This window comes from Cetorhinus maximus, chromosome 21 (assembly GCF_964194155.1).
Source record: "Cetorhinus maximus chromosome 21, sCetMax3.hap1.1, whole genome shotgun sequence".
Lineage (NCBI taxonomy): Eukaryota > Metazoa > Chordata > Chondrichthyes > Lamniformes > Cetorhinidae > Cetorhinus > Cetorhinus maximus.
The window spans coordinates 25513424-25532442 of NC_135899.1; the positions used below are offsets into that span (position 1 = coordinate 25513424).

At 45.4% G+C, this 19019-nt stretch overlaps 1 protein-coding gene across 1 annotated transcript in view; it reads left to right on the plus strand.

Moving 5' to 3' along the window:
- The window catches only part of LOC144695777 (flotillin-1-like), a 29854-nt gene extending 22008 nt beyond the window's left edge, over positions 1–7846 (plus strand). The window contains exons 7-13 of the mRNA XM_078566760.1: positions 358–453; positions 1766–1918; positions 2618–2799; positions 4099–4144; positions 5364–5501; positions 6486–6650; positions 6907–7846. Coding sequence (XP_078422886.1) covers positions 358–453; positions 1766–1918; positions 2618–2799; positions 4099–4144; positions 5364–5501; positions 6486–6650; positions 6907–6936 — 810 coding nt within the window. The 3' untranslated portion in view covers positions 6937–7846. The remainder of the gene's footprint in view (positions 1–357; positions 454–1765; positions 1919–2617; positions 2800–4098; positions 4145–5363; positions 5502–6485; positions 6651–6906) is intronic.
- The last annotated feature ends 11173 nt before the right edge of the window (positions 7847–19019 follow it).

Genomic DNA, 19019 nt, shown 5'->3' on the forward strand with positions numbered 1-19019 from the left:
TATGCCCCTCACCTTTAATACTCTCTCCAGTATTTTGACACTGCGATATACCCCTCACCTTTAATATTCTCTCCAGTGTATATTTGCTGCGATACACCTCTCACCTTTAATACTCTCTCTATTATATTGACACTGTGATGTACTCCTTGTCCTTAATTTATTGGTTGCACTGCAGAGTGTTAAGTGCAGTGACAACACAATGGTAACTTGTTTGAGCAGTGTGCAGAGGGATTGCCCCTTCACCCCCATGTCTGTGAAGTGATGTGTTTTACATCTCAAGTGCTCTCTGAGGTCCTTGGACTCTTTATTGTCACAGTATCAGACTTGCTGTTCTAATTGCGTTTCCTATCTCCACAGGGTTACCTGCACTCGCTGGGGAAATCCCGTACAGCACAGGTGCAGCGCGATGCCCGGATCGGAGAGGCCGAGGCCAAGCGAGACTCTGGCATTAAGGTACCTGATTTGCAGTAGAGGTGGTGGGGGCCTGAGGGATGGAGCTCAACTTTTGATTTGCCTTCCAGTAGTGGTAGATGTGGATCGGGATTGATTGAGCGATGCCCATAATCAGTGGGATTTCTGTCCAAAGATTTTTTGGTAAATTTTGTGCCCATTTGAGGCTTGGAAGTTGAACATTTTGATAGAGTAGACCTCCCTCTACACTGCCCTGATCAAACACTTCCAGGTCAGGTACAGCAGGGAGTTAGGTACAGAGTAAAGCTCCCTCTACACTGCCCTGGGAGTGTTTGATGGGACAGGTACAGCACGGGGTTAGGTACAGAGTAAAGCTCCCACTACACTACACTGCCCCATCAAACACTTTCACAGCAGGTACAGCACGGGGCTAGATGCAAAGTAAAGCACCCTCTACACTGTCCCATCAAACCCTCCCAGGGCAGGTACAGCACGGGGTTAGGTACAGAGTAAAGCTCTCTCCACACTGTACCCATTAAACACTACCCGGACGAGTACAGCATGGGTTAGACACAAAGTAAAGCTCCCTCTACACTGTCCCATCAAACGCTCCCAGGGCAGGTACAGCACGGGTTAGGTACAGAGTAAAGCTCCCTCTACACCGCCCTCATCAGACACTCTCAGAGCAGGTCCAGCACGGGGTTAGATACAGAGTGAAGCTCCCTTCAGTGTTATCTAACAGTGCACTTGAATTCCAATCTCAGAAGGAGGTTGTTTATGACCCCATTTGATATTTTACACGTCCAGCCCCAAGTTGTGTTCCTTCCTGTGGTCAGAGAACAATTTCACTGAGCTGGATAGAGGAGGGGATCCATGTTCCTCAGTGACACTCCCTAAAACTCTGAGTCAAATCATTTATATTTCAGATAATGTCTTTCACCAGCTGGAATTTCCCAAACACTTTGCAGCCAGTGAAGGACATCTGGTTACTGTTGTAGTGCAGGGAATTGTGGTGGGCAATTTCTCCGGAACAAGATCCCACAATGGGGGTGGTGGCAGCAAGAGAATTGTTTGCAATCGAACGGAAGCTGCATTGTCAGGCAAGTACACTGCAAGGCTGACCATGGGGTATAATGCACATGGCCTGTATCGAGCCCTGTGTGTCCTCGCTGCTTTTAAAATTTTTTTAATGGGATGTGGGGGTCGCTAGCTAGGCCAGCACTTATTGCCCATCCCTAATACCGCTTGAGAAGGTGAGCTGCCGCCTTGAACCACTGCGTGTTGGTACACACAGAAACACTTGGAGTTTTAGTAATGAAACTGACCTTTCACCTTTGAACCCTCCACCGGTCAGGAAGCCAAGGCCCAGCAGCAGAAGGTCTCAGCACAATACGTGAACGAGATCGAGGTGGCCAAAGCGCAGCGTGATTACGAGCTGAAGAAAGCCGTCTACGACACGGAGGTGCACACGAAGAAGGCTACTTCTGACCTAGCCTACCAACTGCAGGTCAGTGAGGTCGGGGTGGTGGAGGTCAAACAGGCTTGGCCTACCAGCTGCAGGCCAGTGAGGTTGGAGGGTCAAGCAGGCCTGGCCTACCAACTGCACATCAGTGTGTTCAGGAGCCGGGGTGGCGCAGGCAGGCCTAGCATACCATTTGCAAGTCAGGGGACAGGTATCACACAGGTTTGGACTACCAGTTGTGTGTCAGGTGGTAGGGGTAAAGTAGGCTTGGTCTACCAGCTGCAGGTGAGTGATATCAGGGGTCAGGTAGGACTGGCCTACCAACATCAGGTCAGTGAGCTCAGGGTCAGGTAGACCTAGCCTACCAACTACAGATCAGTGAAGTTAGGGTGACAGGTCAATCAGGCTTGCTCTACCAACTGCAGATCAGTGAGGTCAGGGGTCAGGTATCTTGGCAGGCTTGGTCTGTCAGCTGCAGGTCAGGGAACAGGTGTCAGGCAGACTTGGATTGCCAACTGCAGGTCAGTGAGGCCAGTGGCGGGAGGGTGAGGGGGTGGGTCACGGGACAGGTATCGGAATAGTAGAGCCTGGAGGTAAGAAGGGCAAGGATGAGGGTGTCAGCAGCAGACGAGCTGAGACAATGGATGGAGATGGGGGAAGGGGTGGGGCTGGTGGGGGAGGTAGGTCAGCAGCATTGGCAGAGGAGGCCAGAGTTAACCCTGTTCCCCTCATCATGCACCGCAGGTCGCCAAGACCAAGCAACAGATTGAGGAGGAGAAAATGCAGGTCCAGGTGGTGGAACGGACCCAGCAGATCCAGGTCCAGGAGCAGGAAATCCTCCGGAGGGAGAAGGAACTGGAGGCTAAGGTCAAGAAGCCAGCGGAGGCAGAGCGTTACCGTCTGGAGAAACTGGCTGAAGCCGAGAGGTACAAGTGACCAACTCGAGATCGGGAGGAACTGAGGGGAGCGAGAGGGGGAATCAGACAAGGGTGAAAGGTTCTTGGGTGATTGATGCAGGGAGACCTGAGTAATCTCAGTAATGGGGATGGGGTGAGTTACTACTTTTTCAGAAGCAGTCTCTGGTGATCGAGGATGACTTGCTTCCACTCCATTTTAATGAGTTCTAAAATAGCTGCTAAATCCTATGCATGAACTGCAGCCTCTGCCACACATGGGGCAGGTGGTGCTTAAAGGGTTGGGTAGATGGGTTGTCTGGAGGTTTGTGCACTCCCTCTGATGCCTTGACTTCACCTCTGCACGTTCCTGATAAAGGCTCTCAATGTGTATGGCGCCTTCCCAAATGAGCCTTCTCCACTTTGGTTGGTCACAAGCCAGGGTCTCCTGTGGATCAGTGGGGATGTTTGATCTCTTCAGGGATGCTTCAAGGGCATCGCTAAAACATTTCTGCTATCCTCTGGGAGCCTCCTTCTGTGACTGAGTTCCAAGTAGAACAGTTGCTTCGGGAGTCTGGTGTCATGCATATGAATGACGTGTCCCACCCAGCAGAACTGATTTTGAGTGATTAGTGCCTCAATGGTTGAATGACGATGCTGCTGTTGGGATGAATTGCACTGATGGCCAGAGATGGCAGTGAGAAGCTCTGGGTGACCAGGTACAAGATAAAAGTAACAGTGTGGATAGCTGTAGGACTTCTGATGGTGAACAGTTGTGTCACTGGGGGCAGGGGAAGCCAAGAGATAGCCGCACGCTTTCCAGTGTGGGGCGGAGGAGATGCAGGAGGTGAAATCTCTCTCTTTTTCCCTCCCCCACTTCCTTGTGTCCATGGATGGTGCAAAGTGCAGAGACATGCAGGAAAGACAGTAGAGTGAGTCAGGGAGCCACCTCCTAATGATCCAGGGCACCAGTGGTGCGGTGGGGCATGAAAGTCACCTGCTGCTCTTCAAATAGTGTCGTGGGATCTTATTTGCATTCACCTGAGAGGACAGACTTGACCTTGGTTTAAAGTTCCATCTGCAAGACCGTACCTCTGATGTTGCAGCCTTATCTCAGTGCTACACTGGAGTGTCAGCTTTGATATTTGTGTCACATCTCCAGATTGGGGACTTGAGCCAAGACATCAATAGGACGAAATGGTGCCTTCGCATCAGGTCCTGCCCTCAGTGTGGAATGAGATCTCTTGGTCCTGCTTTATCTGCCATGTCTGTCTCTTCCCGCAAGGGAATTCTCTTTTCATCTTCTTTCTGTTTTGTCTCCTTTCTTTCTAGGTTGAAGCTCATCATGGAGGCCGAGGCAGAGGCTGAATCCATACGAGTGAGTAATGTCCTCCTCCATGTGGTACTGAGCCTTGCTCAGGCACCATGTGGAGACTGCATTCAGATTGGATGGACTGGGCTTGTGTTCCCTCAGTGAAGAAATATCTTGGGGGGAAGAGCAGAGGGAAGTGGGCTTAATTAGATAGCTTTTTCAAAGAGCCAGCACAGGCAGAATGGGCCAAATGGCCTCCTTCAATACTGTTTGATAATACAACTCCAATTATGGTATTTAGAATGAGATTTGTTTTTGCACAGGGGGCAGTGAAAATCTGGAATTTTCTCCCCTCCTTCAAAATAGGAGGAGAGGGTGTCGTAGCAGTAATGTCTCAAGGGCTAAAGTAAAAGCAAAATACTGTGGATGCTGCAGATCTGAAATGAAAACAAAGCCCTGGAAAAACTCAGCCAGTCTGCTGGCATCTATGGAAAGAGAAACAGTGTTAACATTTTGAGTCCAATATGGCTCTGAGGAAGAGTCATATCAGACTTGAAGCGTTAACTCTGCTTCTCTCTCCACAGATCCAGCCAGACCTGCTGAGTTTTTACAGCGCTTATTGTTTTTATTTGTCTCAAGGGCAATTAGAGATGGACATTAAATGCTGGTGTAGCCAGCGACGTGCACACCTTGTGAAATGGGGGAAAAAAAGATGTCACTGGATTCGTAATTCAGAGGCCCCAGGCTTATGCTCTGGGGACACGGGTTCAAACCCCACCATGGAAGCTCGTGGAATTTAAATTTAGTTAATAAAATCTGGAACTGAAAGCTAGCCTCAGTAATGTAAAAATTCATTTGGTTCACTCATGCCCTTTGGGGAAGGAAATCTGCCATCCTTACCTGGTTTGGCCTGCATGTGACTTCAGATCCACAGCAATGTGGTCGACTCCTTTGACTGCTTCTCTGAAATGGCCTAGCAAGCCACTCAGTTCAAGGGCAATTAGGCTTTTCCAGCAAAGGCCACTTACCCATGAAAGAATAAATTAAAAAAGTAATATTAGGTGCTGGGGTAAATTTTCCAGTTTAAAATTAGCAGATTTTTATTGGGTAAGGGTATTGGGGAGTATTGGTTAAAAGGTGGAAAAGTGGAATTAAGATACAGACCAACCATGATTGAAAGGTTGTCGGGGGGTGGGGGGAGGGGGGGGGACGGTCACGAGTTCATTGATGGTGGGTAGTTCTGGTTGTTTCCGAATCCGCATACTGTGATCTGTTTCCTCCATAGGTGAAGGGAGAGGCTGAGGCCTTCGCTATTCACGCCAAGGCCAAAGCTGAGGCTGAGCAAATGACCAAGAAAGCCGAAGCTTTCAACGAGTACAAGGATGCTGCCATGGTCGACATGGTGCTGAGTAAACTGCCCGAAGTGAGTGCTCTAGACAGCAAAATGTTGCTGGACTTGTGGCTGCGGACTTGCGTCAAGCCTGAAGCTGTTGTCTGGAGAGGATCTTGTCTAAAATATTCTATCAGTCCCACCTCCCACCACCCTCCCACCCAATCTGATCTTAGCAAAGGTAGTGAGAGTGCGGAAAAGATTTTCGAGAATGGTTCCAGGAGTGAGGGACTTCCCATGAGATTGCAGAAGCTGGAGTTGTTCTCCTTGGAGAAGAGAAGGTTGAGGGGGTTAGTGCGGGGGCAGGTGGCAGGGGGATTTACTGGAGGTGTTCAAAATCAAGAGGGGCCTACACAGAATAGATGGAGAGAAACTGATGGGTTGAGAACCAGAGGACATAGATTCAAGGTGATTGGTAAAAGAACCAACAGCGACATGGGTAATACCATTTTTACTCAACAACTGGTTAGGACCTGGAATGCACTGCCCGAGAGTGCGGTGGAGGCAGATTCGATCGTGGCTCTTTCAAAAGGGAATTGGATAAGCGCCTTGAGGGGGGACAAAAAATTGCAGCTTGCAGGGAAAGGTTGGGACTAGCTGAGTTGCTCTTCCAGGGAGCCAGTGTGGACGCGATGGGCCGAATGGCCTCTTTATGTGCTGTAACTATTATATTCTCCTGGATGACACTTGCTGTGGTGTCCAGGAAATTAATCTTCAATTCCCCAGGCTAGTTTTGGGGAGTTGACAATCGCCTATTTGCACCCCACAGCATGATGTTTCTCTCTCTCTCTCTCTCTCTCTCTTACCCCAGCATGATTTTTCTCTCGCTCTGTCACCACCTACAATCCCCCCTCCTCCTCCTCCCTTCATCATCATCATCCTGAATGCTGATTGAATAATATGTTTGTGTGGCATGTGTGATCTGGCCAATAAGTATATTGAAGCTGTTGATATTGGAATAGGCATGCATGTTCTCTGAAGCACTCATTTCACTTGCTGTTGTTTTTTTTCTCGAAGGTAGCAGCTGAGATTAGCCAGCCGTTCACCAAGGTTAAGAAGATCACCATGATCAGCAGCGGGAATGGAGAAGTGGGAGCGTCCAAACTGAGTGGTGAGATACTGGACATCATGACCAGGCTCCCTGAGACCATCGAGAAGCTCACTGGAGTCAGCATTGTCCAGGTGAGGTCAGGAACATGACTGGAAAAAACCAGGAAAAAACACTGTACTTTCCCACCCCCACCGGGACTGGGTGGGACAGTGGGTTCAGACACTGTCCTTTCCCCCTGTGGGACTGGGTGGGGCAGTGATTTGTGTCTCATGGATTTAGCTGTCTGACAGCGGCTTGTGTTTACGAGTTTTGTGGAAGAAAGTGACAACATTTAAACTCCAAATTCTCTCTCCACTTGTCTCTCCCCACATCCTGTTCTGCATGCAGGCACCCACAAGACCCATCCGGATGTCCTAAACTGATGGCGCGAGCGAGTGAGAGTGAATGGAAGGGGCGCCACGTGTCATCGTCCAAAGCCAGCGCAGCCTGAGTGCAGGGTTGCGGGGGTGGGTCCGCTTCTGCATGTATATTTGTCTATGTCTTTCTCATCTAACCTTATGCTCTGCTCAGTGTTGTCCTGTCGATAAATCTTAATAGAAGGAGATGTGACAGATCTGGACAGTCATCCCTGTAGGTCATTGCAATCCAGCTTTATTTTTCTCAATCGTGTATCTGCTTTGAAAGGTCCGACCTGTTCTACCTTGTGCGTTTTATCGTTTTTTTTCTGGTCAGTCTTTTTGAGCCGCAATGAAGTCAAACGTTTCCACACTTCGTAACTGGAATCTTTCTATCGGGATTATGAGAGTAAGTCAGGGAAGGGGGAGCCATGTTCTTAGCTTCAGACACCACAAACTGCCAGCGTGGTTTTAATTCTGGTGAAGATGGAGGTGGGGAAGCTCAATAATGTTTTAACATCTATTTTTTTTAAAAGAGGCAGTCCCTTACAGAAAACATTCTTGCCTTTGACCAAACCCAAATTTTAGCTAGTTATGTCATTCACTTTGGGATTTTATTTCCTTTGTCAGGACACTTTACCATGGTCCTCTAAAAATTCACTTCAGCTGTTTTCAGCATTAATCTAGTTTTTGAAAAAGTATATATACTTCAGCCCAATTTAATGACTGTTAAAATAGCTCAAAAATTACTGTTAAAGGACCTTCAGACCCCTGTTGTCTTTTGAAATATGTTGTGTATATATATATAATGCCGAGTCACCTTGTTGCCTAATCCTTCTTGGTGGAGCGTTTAGAGACTCTGGAGGTTACTGACAATTCAAAAAAAAACTGTCCAGCTGCTCTAACAAGATGAAATAAAATATCTCATCTGTCTTGTGTCTGCTTCTGTTATTTATTCACTTGGGGTGGAGGGTAAGGTGAACTAGTAGCTCTCCCTTATGTTCTGAATCTCTGCCCTCCCACAGCCCCAGGAGTCACTGGCGCATGGTTAGATGATGAGAGATTTTACAGAAACTGTGCTAGAGAGGGTTAAAGGACAATTTGATTGAGGTTTTCAGGATCTTGAAAGGAATTGGGAGGGAAATAGGAAGAAGATCTTGTTCCACTGTTGGGGAAAGTGTAGGGCAAGGGGACATAGGAACAGGAGGCCATTTATCACCCTCCTGAGCCTGGGCCGTTATTCAGTAAGATTGTGGTGGATCTGTGATCTAACTCCATATACCCCATCTTCCCCTTCATATCCCTTAATGGCTCGGGTTAACAGGAATCTGTCAATCTCAATTTTTTAAAAATTAGTTATTGATCCAGCAACAAATGCCATTTGTGGAAGAGTTCCAAAATATCTACTACCTGTTTGTATGTACGACTGTTCCCTTACTTCACCCCTGAAAGGCCTCTGGATAATCCTTAGGCTATGCCCTCTAGTCCTAGATTAACTGGCAGAAATAGTTCATCTCCATCTACCTACCAGTTTCACTCAATACCTTGAAAACTTTCAAATCGACCTTTATCTTATAAATTCTAGGGAAGACCACCCTGTTGTGTGCAATCTCTCCTCATAATTTAACCAGAGTCCAGGGATCATTCTGGTAAATATATGCTGCACTCCCTCCAAGGTCAATTTATCCTTCCTAAGATGTAGTGCACAGAATTGCTCAGTGTTCCAGATATGGTCTAACCAGGGTTTTGTGAAGCTGAGGTGTGACTTTTACCCCCTTGGATTCTAGTTCTCAAGATATAAAGCCTAGCTTTCCATTTGCTTTTTTGAGGTTTTTTTTGCACCTGTCCATGATATTTTAATGATCTGTGTACATGAAACCCCCCACAAGTCTCTTTGATTTTTCCACTGTTTCTAGATCTTCACCATTCAAAAAGTACCTTGAGCTATCCCTTTTTTAAGGTTTAAAACCATTGACTATATTTGAATCCATTTGCCACAGCTGGGACTGAATAGCTTCCTCCTGTTCCTACGTTCCATCATTTTGTGTGTGTATGTTGGATGGGATCTTGAACTTTGGGAGGCATCATGTCCAAGACTGCTTCTCAGGAACTCATTGGATGTTCTCACACACATGTTCATTTCCCAGCTGGATCAGGGACTGTAGTCACTTGGATGACTTTTTTTTCCCTCCATTGATGTCCTTCACCCAGGTTTGTTGAGACCTCCTCACCTATTCAATCCATCCCAATAGACATTACTTGAAGGGGCTTGCTGAATTAAATATCTCCCCAATTCATTTTCAAGTCATTAAAAGCGGAATGTTCAATGACTCGGAGCTGCTTTTCTGTAATAGGTTTATGTTTTTCCTATTTTGAGATGAGTAATAAGTCAGGTGCCTTTTAAAACTAAGCAGCAGCTTTGGAAGTTCATGGTCCCTTAAGAGGTTGGGATGGTGCAGGGTCTCTTTAAGAGTTTGGGATTTATGTGAAGCGTTCACAATCCGAGTAGAGGGGAAAAAAAATCTGACTTGAAGGTTGGGGAAATGAAATTAAACATCTGCGGTTAGAGGGGGCTGTGGAGGCACGCATGTGCGGAATATTCTCCCAAGACTGCACCAATCTCTTAAAGGGACCCTGCACCACCAGAACTGCCCTAACCCGTATGGCCGATTGGGGCCTTTCCTAACCGCGGGGGATTGTGATAGCCTCAGGCTGCCATTGACTCCCATTTATTAACACAGTCAATAGAAACTGTCCAAATAAAGAGAAAATGCTGGAATTACTCAACAAGTCTGTTGAGAGAGAGAGTCGGCTAACGTTTCAGATCGAGATGCCTTTTCATTAGAGCTTTCCACTGTTTCTCCCGCTCTTCCTCCCAGTTTCAGATTTGAGGGTGAAGCTTTCTTGGCAGCAATTGCACCAGGTGTGTTTTAGTGATTGCCCCCAGACGATTACACTCGTATTCACTAATGAATCCCTGAAGATTTTTGCTCTAACTGTGTAGTGCCATGCACTTGCCAGCAGAGGATGGCGTTGCATCATTTTAATCGTAAAATGCGTCAAAAGGCTTGAGAAAGAGAACATTTGACTCTTTAATTCATTCAGCCAGCGAGAAAAGATCTCCCATTGCAACAAGTGGCTTCTGAAATGACTAGGGTTTTCACTTCCTCTGCCAAATTCACTGGTCCGAGCATCTTTTACTTTTTTAACCGCTGGCCTTGCTGTTTTCCCTGCATTTTTTTATCCGCTTGAGTATTTGAATTTCTAAAAAGGTACAAGTTAACATTCCACCAATCTTTCCGGCTGTCCCACCCAATCACCATAACTCTGCGTATTTTTTTCTCTCCTCCTGCCTGTTTTTATTACAGATTTACAGAACAAAGTGCTGGAAAAAAACAGGTCTGGCAGCATCTGTGGAGAGGGAAAGAGAGTTAATGTTTTGAGTCCAATATGACTCTTTTTCGGAACTCGGGACCGCAAATTTGTGTTCCCTGCCTCCTTCTGCCACTGGAAACAGCTTCTCCTTATTTATCAAAACCGTTGGATGATTTTGTTTCATTCTTTCGTGGGAAGCGGGCGTCGCTGGCTGGGTCAGCATTTATTGCCTAGACCCAATTGCCCTTTGAACGGCACTTCGATCAAATCTCTTAACCTTCATTAGACTCTCTACATGGCAACAGGATTACCCTTCAAAAGCAGTTGACTGACTGTAAAACCCTCTGGGAAGTTGTGAAAAGGGTGCTATATAAATGCCAGTTATTGCCTTTAAACCTTCGGCTGCACCGAGGACGCTGTGAATGGGTCTGTTTGAAGAGCCAGTCGAGTAATGCATTGACCATGGCCATTTCTGGGTTAAAGTGTCTGTTGCCGCTAGGTGGATTGTAACGATGCAGGACGCACCTAGTCGGCCGGATATTCCTGCCGGCGCCGGGCATGCGCAGTTAGGGCGGTGTTGCTCTGTGATGTCATTTGAGGCGCCAGTGCGGGCAGCCGCCAGGACCAAAGATCGTCACGCCGGGGCTGCGGTGCCCTTTTCAACGCGGAATGAAGCAGGCTTCCCAACTGCATATGTCCGACGCCCCGGATTTACGTTGCTGAATCGACAAACGAGCGATAAGCTTCACCCTCCACTCTGCAAACTCCAGCGCGGTGCAAACCAAAGAAACACCCTAATTAATATTTGCTGTGAAGTTAGACTCAGTGCTGGCACTGAGAGCAAGAAACTGTAGCACACACACACACACACACAGATAGACACAGACACTTGTTAAATGTCAAGTGTTCAGAACCACTGGCCTCAGCAGACTTGGCATCTGCGCGGACCAGGGCGCAGGTACAGGCGGCTATTTTGCGTTGGCAGGGGACACAGTGCTGAAAGTACATTAAAAATCACAAGCAAATTCTTCACTAATTCATTGTGTCAGTAGCGCCTGAAGAAATCTTAAATTCCCAAATGTGAACTTTTCACAATGAGACAAAGAGATGGAAAGGAAGACGGGAGCTCTGGAGAAGGGTCATATGTACTCGAAAACTTAACTGTTTCTCTCTCCACAGATGCTGTCAGACCTGCTGAGTTTTTCCAGCATTTTCCGTTTTTAATTTCAGATTTCTGATATCCGCAGACAAAAAGTATTTTGCCTTAATGCATATAGATGGAAAGGAGGATTGGTTTAAGAAAGAGAGAGGGAAAAGCACATAAAAAGGGTAAGTAAATATTACATTTGTAAAATCTCCAGCAATAATTGAAAGCTGAAAAAGTTAGCTGCTCAGAACAGCCTCCAGTTTCACCCATGGTCTGCAAAAGTGCTGCATCAGTGCTGTTGTGGCTGGCTTGGCCACGTCACCCAACATCCGTCATCAAGGCCTGTAAGTTCCCCTCCAAGCCACTCACCACCCTGACTTGGAAATATATCACTGTTCCTTCACTGTCACTGGGTCAAAATCCAGGAATTCCCTCCCTAACAGCACTGTGGTTGTACCTACACCACATGGATTGCAGCTGTTCAAGAAGACAGCCCACCACCACCTTCTCAAGGGCAATTGGGGATGGGCAATAAATGCTGGCCCAGCCAGCAATGTGTGCACCCCATGAACAAATTAAAAAAGAAGTCATCTAGTGGCTTTCTACTAGATGTGGAAGAAGAGGGCGACTAATAATTATAGGTCTGATAAACATAGGACTGTGGCTTTAAGAATTATCCAGTGTTGTAAGATCACATGACCTGTGTAAACCAATGGGTTAGCAGTGTGGGGAACCTCTTGGAGAGAGTTCTTTAGTTATGAAGTTTGATGCACACATGTAGTTGCTGCTGCTGCCTTACAAATACCGTTAAATGTGTCCACCAAGCAAAGTTGCCTTGAAGATCAACTCTATAACAGTGACCCAAGATGAACTGGTGCCAAACTGTCAGTAGGAGATCTCTAGTTGGTCAACCAAGGCTGGACCAAAGCGAGAACATTGGCCGTGGGCAGGAGAAAATGGAGTGCATTGTGTGCGGTGTAGGCACATACGCATCTGATCCTGGCTCCTTTCCTTTTAGCTACAGGAGCATCAGAGGTGGCTGCAGCTAGAGCATCAAATCCCACTTCAGATTTCTGCTTTATTTTTGGGGATAATTTTGCTGAGTTCACAACACATTGCAAAATGTGCAAAATGGAGATAGTGATTGAAGTTCTAAGTGACAGTCTTCTGAAGCATGCTGGAAAGGTTTTCTGGTGGTAATTCCTGCAACTAGAGTTGATTGTTAATAGGGCTGTTCAGCCCAAAGTCACGGTCTTGAACCCCACATTAGGTGATGATTTTTTTGCTTCATATTGACTTATCGAGGAATTTGTAGAAAATAGAATAAATCTTTTTGACAGCATCTGCAAAAGGCCCTATTAAAAAAGCAATAACCTGCTGTGTTTCTGATGAGAATTTTAAAAACAATGACTGACAAGTGAACAGAACATTTTGGGGAACAGTCAATCCTAACATGATTCTGTTTAAGTTTATTCCCTAATACAGGTTTCAGTTTGCATCTTGAAACTTAATTTAGGATGCCTGTCTAGTTGCAAATGATAAAGTCGCAGACTGATTTAGCGACTGACACTGTATCTGTGCATTTGCAGGAAGTGCTACCCCATGTCTGCAAACACCTCTCTACATCCTGGACAGAAGATTTGATTTTACTACTCTCTGTGATACAGGAGCAGCAGACATTGTGTCCGTATCCCAGTGTTACTGGATCTCTAAACAAATATAGACCAATGGCCAAACTAATTCCTCAGCTAGACTCCTTGTCTGCTGTCTGAAAGCCATGCTCATTTAGCAATTCCTGACTCAAATCAGTTTTGGCTTCAATTTTAATTGAGGCTGCGTTTGTTTGTGCTGCACATGAGAGTAGCCTCAGGGTCAATCAGGCTATGGAGAGCTTGGCCGAGAAAGTTCAAGATATGAAACTGAGTGGCAAAGAGGAAGGAATTGAACTTCACTGGGAGGAACATCAGGAAGAACTGAAGCTGTTTTGTGAAACGGACAAGGAACTGATCTATGTGATGTGCCTTGTTGCCACTGGGTCACCAGTCCCACAACTTCATGCCCATAGAGGAAGCTGCTCAGATGTACAGGGTAAGATCGCTTGGCTAGTGATGAGAAGAGTGGTCATATCCTTGCTGCATGGCCGGAGTCTCACTCTCTCCGCACGCTGCCTTTAGTGGCTGTGGTAGGGAAGAAACCATCACCCACCTCCTTCTGGATAGTGTCTTTGCAAAGCAGGTCTGGAAATAGATGCAGCGGTTTTTGTTGCAGGTCATCCCTAGCAGCTCTGTAATACAGGACTCTGTACTCTACAGACTGGCCCCAGGGACACACACCGAGATAAACATCAACTGTGTCTACAGACCATCATTTCAGTGAAAGACGCTCTTTGGTCTGCCCGAAACTTGTTGGTCTTCCAGTGCAAAGAGTTATCCCTGACTGAGCATTGTAGACTGGCACATTCCAAAATCCAGGACTACGTGCTGAGGGACGCACTAAAGCTTGGGGCAGCCGCCGCAAAGGCGCAATAGGGGAAAGGTCGCTGTCTAACGCCTTTCAGCCATAGTGCACCGAGGGGTTGGGAATTGTATAGACCCCTCGGGCTGTATGACACATTGAATATATACAGTGAATATTACATGCGTCACAATTGTATTGAAGCACCTGAGTGCAACATGATAATAAATGATAATATTTTATTAGCTTCCCTAATTACTTGCTATATCTGCCTACTAGCCTTTTGCGATTCATGCACTAAGACACCCAGATCCATCTGACTCTCAGAGCTCTGTAATCTCTCACCATTTAGATAATATGCTTCTCTTTTATTCTTCCTGCCAAATTGGACAATTTCACATTTTCCCACATTATACTCCATTTGCCAGATCTTTGCCCGCTCACTTATCATATCTATATCTTTGTGTAGCCTCCTTTTGTCCTCTTCACAACTTACTTTCCTACCTATATTTGTGTCATCAGCAAATTTGGCAACAATCCCATCCAGAATGCAACATGATCTATGTAGACAACTTAAATACCATTGCACTTTCTGTGATAGACATTTTAAAATGTTTTGTAATGTTCTTTCGGATATTTTATGAATAAAGTGTACTTTTGCAAAAAAAAAATTCTCCCACAGCTGCTCATGACTTCTAGGCCAGTCATTCTGGGTGGTGACATCAACTACATCTTCGATGCAGCTGGATTATCTGGTACGGCTGACAGCAGACTGGACGCCACATCCAGACTCCTGGTGGAAACAGTAAAGGATACCAAGCTGCATGGTGTCTTCAGCAACCCAAAATTCTATAAATTCTGCAGATTGGAAGGAAGCAAATACAAGCGCACTATTTAAGAAAGGAGAGAAAGAGAAAACACGGAACTACAGACCTGTTAGCTTAACATCAGTAGTAGGAAAATGCTAGAATGTATTCTAAAGCATATGATAACTGGACACTTAGAAAACAATGGTAGGATTGAGTATAGTCAACATGGATTTATGAAAGGGAAGTCATGTTTGGCAAACTTGTTGGAATTACTTCAGAATGCACCTAGCAGAATAGATAAGGGAGTACCAGCAGATGTAGTGTATTGAGACTTTCAGAAAGCTTTCGATAAGGTCCTATGCAAGAAGTTAGTAAGCAAAATTAGAGCACATGGGTTTGGGGGGAAATATACTGGTATGGATTGAGAATTGGTTAATGGGCAGAAAACAGAGAGTAGGAATAAATGGGTGATTTTCAGTTAGGCAGGCTGTGACTAGTGGGGTAATGCAAGGATCAGTGCTTGCGCCCCAGCTACTCACAATCTATATCAATGATTTGGATGTGGGGACCAAATGTAAAATTTCCAAGTTTGTTGATGACACAAAGCTAGGTGGGAATGTGAGTTGTGAGGAGGATGCAAAGAGGTTTCAAGGATTAGATAGGTTAAGTGAGCAGGCAGGAACATGACAGATGGAATATAATGTGGAAAAATATGAATTTAGAGTACATCTTAAATGTCGAGAGATTGGGGAAGTGTTGATACGAGCATAGAAAAAAGGAGCAAGAGTAGGCCATTCAGCTCCTTGAGCCTGCTCTGCCATTTAATAAGATCATGATTGATCTGATAATAACCTCAAATCTGCATCCAGCTTACCCCTGATAACCAATCACCCTATTGCTTACCAAGAATCTATCCACCTCTGCCTTAAAAATATTCAAAGACTCTGTTTCCACCACCTTTTCAGGAAGAGAAAAAATTTCACCTCATCTGTGTTTTAAATGGGCGACCCCTTATTCTTGAACAGTGACCCCTAGTTCCTCCCACAAGAGGAAACATCCTCTCCACATCCGCCCTGTCAAGACCCCTCAGGATCTTATAAATTTCAATTAAGTTGCCTCTTACTCTTCTAAACTTCAGCAGATACAAGCCTAACCTGTCCAATCTTTCCTCATAAAATAATCTGCCCATTCTAGGCATTACTCTGGTAAACCTTCTCTGAACTGCTTCCAACGCATTTACATCCTTCCATAAATAAGGTGACCAATACTGTACACAGTACTCCAGATGTGGTCTCACTGGTGCTCTGGATAACTGCAGCATAGCCTCCCTATTTTTGTACTTAATTCCCTTCACAATAAATGATAATATTCTATTAGCTTTCCTAATTACTTGCTATATCTGCCTAATAGCCTCTTGCAATTCATGCACGAAGACACCCAGATCCCTCTGAATCTCAGGGCTCTGCAATCTCTCACCATTTAGATAATATGCTTCTCTTTTATTCTTCCTGCCAAATTGGACAATTTCACATTTTCCCACATTATACTCCATTTGCCAGATCTTTGCACACTCACTTAACATATCTATATCCTTTTGTAGTCTCCTTTTGTCCTCTTCACAACTTACTTTCCTACCTATATTTGCGTCATCAGCAAATTTGGCAACCATTCCATCCATCCCTTCATCCAAGTCACTTATATAAATTGTAAACAGTTGAAGTCCGAGCGCTGATCCCTGTGGCACACCAATTGTTACATCTTGCCAACCTGAAAAAGGCACATTTATGTCAACTCTCTGCTCCTTGTTTGCCAGCCAATCTTCTATCCATGCCAATATGCTACCCCCATACCATGAGCTTTTACTTAACACAATAACCTTTGATGTGGCACTTTATTAAATGCCTTCTGGAAACCTAAGTACAGATTACCTTGAACTTATCCAAGTGCCCTGCTATAGCCTCTTTAATAATAGCTTCTAACATTTTCCATATGACAGAGGTTAAGCTAACTGGCCTGTAGTTGCCTGTTTTTTGTCTCCATTTTTGAATAATGGCTTTACATTTGCTATCTTCCAATCTAATGGGACCTTCCCCGAACCTAGGGAGTTTTTTTAGAGAGAATACAGAAACGTTTAACTCACCCGCTGAATTTGATTATTATATTGTTAAACATCATTATAGTAATTTAGCTGATGCTTTTAACCAAAGCAAATTCGTAACGATGATGATAAATGCTATTTTGAAGGCGCTCCTGTCATAGGTCTATATTTTTAGAAATCTTGCTGCAGGCCGGATGAAATCGAGCAGCGGGCCGGATCCCACCCACGGGCTGTAGGTTCCTCACCCCGATTTAGGTCGCTTATTGCCACAACTTGCATTTATATAGCTCCTTTAAAGAAGTAAAACATGTCAAGGTGTTTCACAGGGGCATTATAAAACAACATTTGACACTGAGCTGCATAAGGAGACTTTGAGTTAGACAACCAAAAGCTGGGAAATAGGCATAAGTTTTAAGGAGTGCCTTAAAGATATCTAGAACTAGGGAACGCAATTTAAAATTAAGGGGTCTCCCGTATAAGACGGAAATGAGGAGGAATTTCTTCTCTCAAAGGGTCATTAGTCTTTGGAATTCTCTTCCACAGACAGCAGTGGAGGCTGGGCCATTGAATATATTCAAGGCTGAGTAATATAGAGTTTTGATTGTCAAAGGAGTCAAAGGTTATTGGCGGGGGTGGGGGCTGGGGGTGCAGATAACTAAATGGAATTAAGGCCACAATCAGATCAGCCATGACCTTACTGAACAGCAGAATGTGCTTGATGGGCTAAATGGCCTACTCTTGCTCTTAATTTTATCCTTTTATGGGATGTGGACATCACAAGCAAAGCCAGCATTTGTTGCCCATCTTTAATTGCCCCAGAACTAAGAGTCAACCATATTGCTGTGGGTCTGGAGTCACACATAGGCCAGACCAGGTAAGGATGGCAGATTTCCTTCCCTAGGGTGAACCCAATGGGTCTTTACAACAATGGATGACTTCTCCATGATCACTATTACTGAGACTAGCTTTCAATTCCAGATTTATTAACTGAATTTAAATTCCACCAGTTGCCATGGTGGGATTTGAACCCTGGGTCAACTAGCCTGGGCCTATTCCAGATTGCTAGTCCTGTGACATTACCATTATGCTACCACCTCCCTGCATCTCCTATTTCTTATGGTCTCATGTTCGTAGGAGGAAAGAGAAGTAGAGAGTCAGGGAGATTTAGGGGAGGATTTCCAGAGCTTAAAGCCCAGGCAAACGGAAGGCAGGGCCACCAATGGTGGAGCAATTAAAATTAGCGATGCTCAAGAGGCCAGAATTAGAGGAGCAAAGATGCCCTGGAGGGTTTTAGAGCTGCATTTTGGAGGAGATTACAGAGATAGGGAGTGGCAAGCCCATAAAATGTTCTGAAAACAAGGATGAGAATCTTAAAATTAAGGTGTTGCTTAACTGAGGCCTTAACTGTAGATAAGTGAGTACAGGGGTGATGGGTGAATGGACTTGGTGCGTTAGGTCACTAAGCAGCAGAGTTTTGGGTGACCTCAAGCTTACGGAGGGTAGGATGTGGGAGACCAACCAGGACACAAATACAATAGTCAATTCTTGAGGTAACAACGGCATGGATGAGGGTTTCAGCAGCAAGTGAGCTGACAATGTTTATTCATAGACTCATAGATGTTTACAGCACAGAAGGAAGCCATTCAGCCCATCGTTTCTGCATGTCCGGTGGTTGTTTGGTCAGAAGCTCATCTCGGGGTTAAATATGATAGCAGGGATGCCAAACAGACTAGTTCAGTCTCAGACAATTGCTGGGGAGAGGAATGGAGTTGGGATCATGAGAATGAAGTTTGCGATGGGGACTGAAGACAATGGCTTCAGCCTTTCCAATTGGTTTCATTGGACAAAGGCTCTGCTTATCCAGCACTGGATATCAGTCAAACAGTCTCAATCATTTTGAGACAGTGGAGGGGTTGAGAGAGGTGGTGGTGAGGTGGGGCTGGCTGTCACCATAATGTAGATGTGGAAACTGATGTTGATGCTGATATGGAGAGTGAGAATGGATGGGTGTAAAACAACAATTCTACCCCATCCTGTCAGTTCATGGGCTGGGTTAGGTTAAAATTGATCTGACTGTTATTCCAGATTAACTACACTAAATGTGGAGAAACCCAGCATCATCTCAACATTGTTGCTTGCATTCGGATGTAGATTATTCTTAAAGATTGTTCCATTAACCAGCTGTCACCTTGTTTGGCTTCACAGCCTCGGAGATGCCTCCC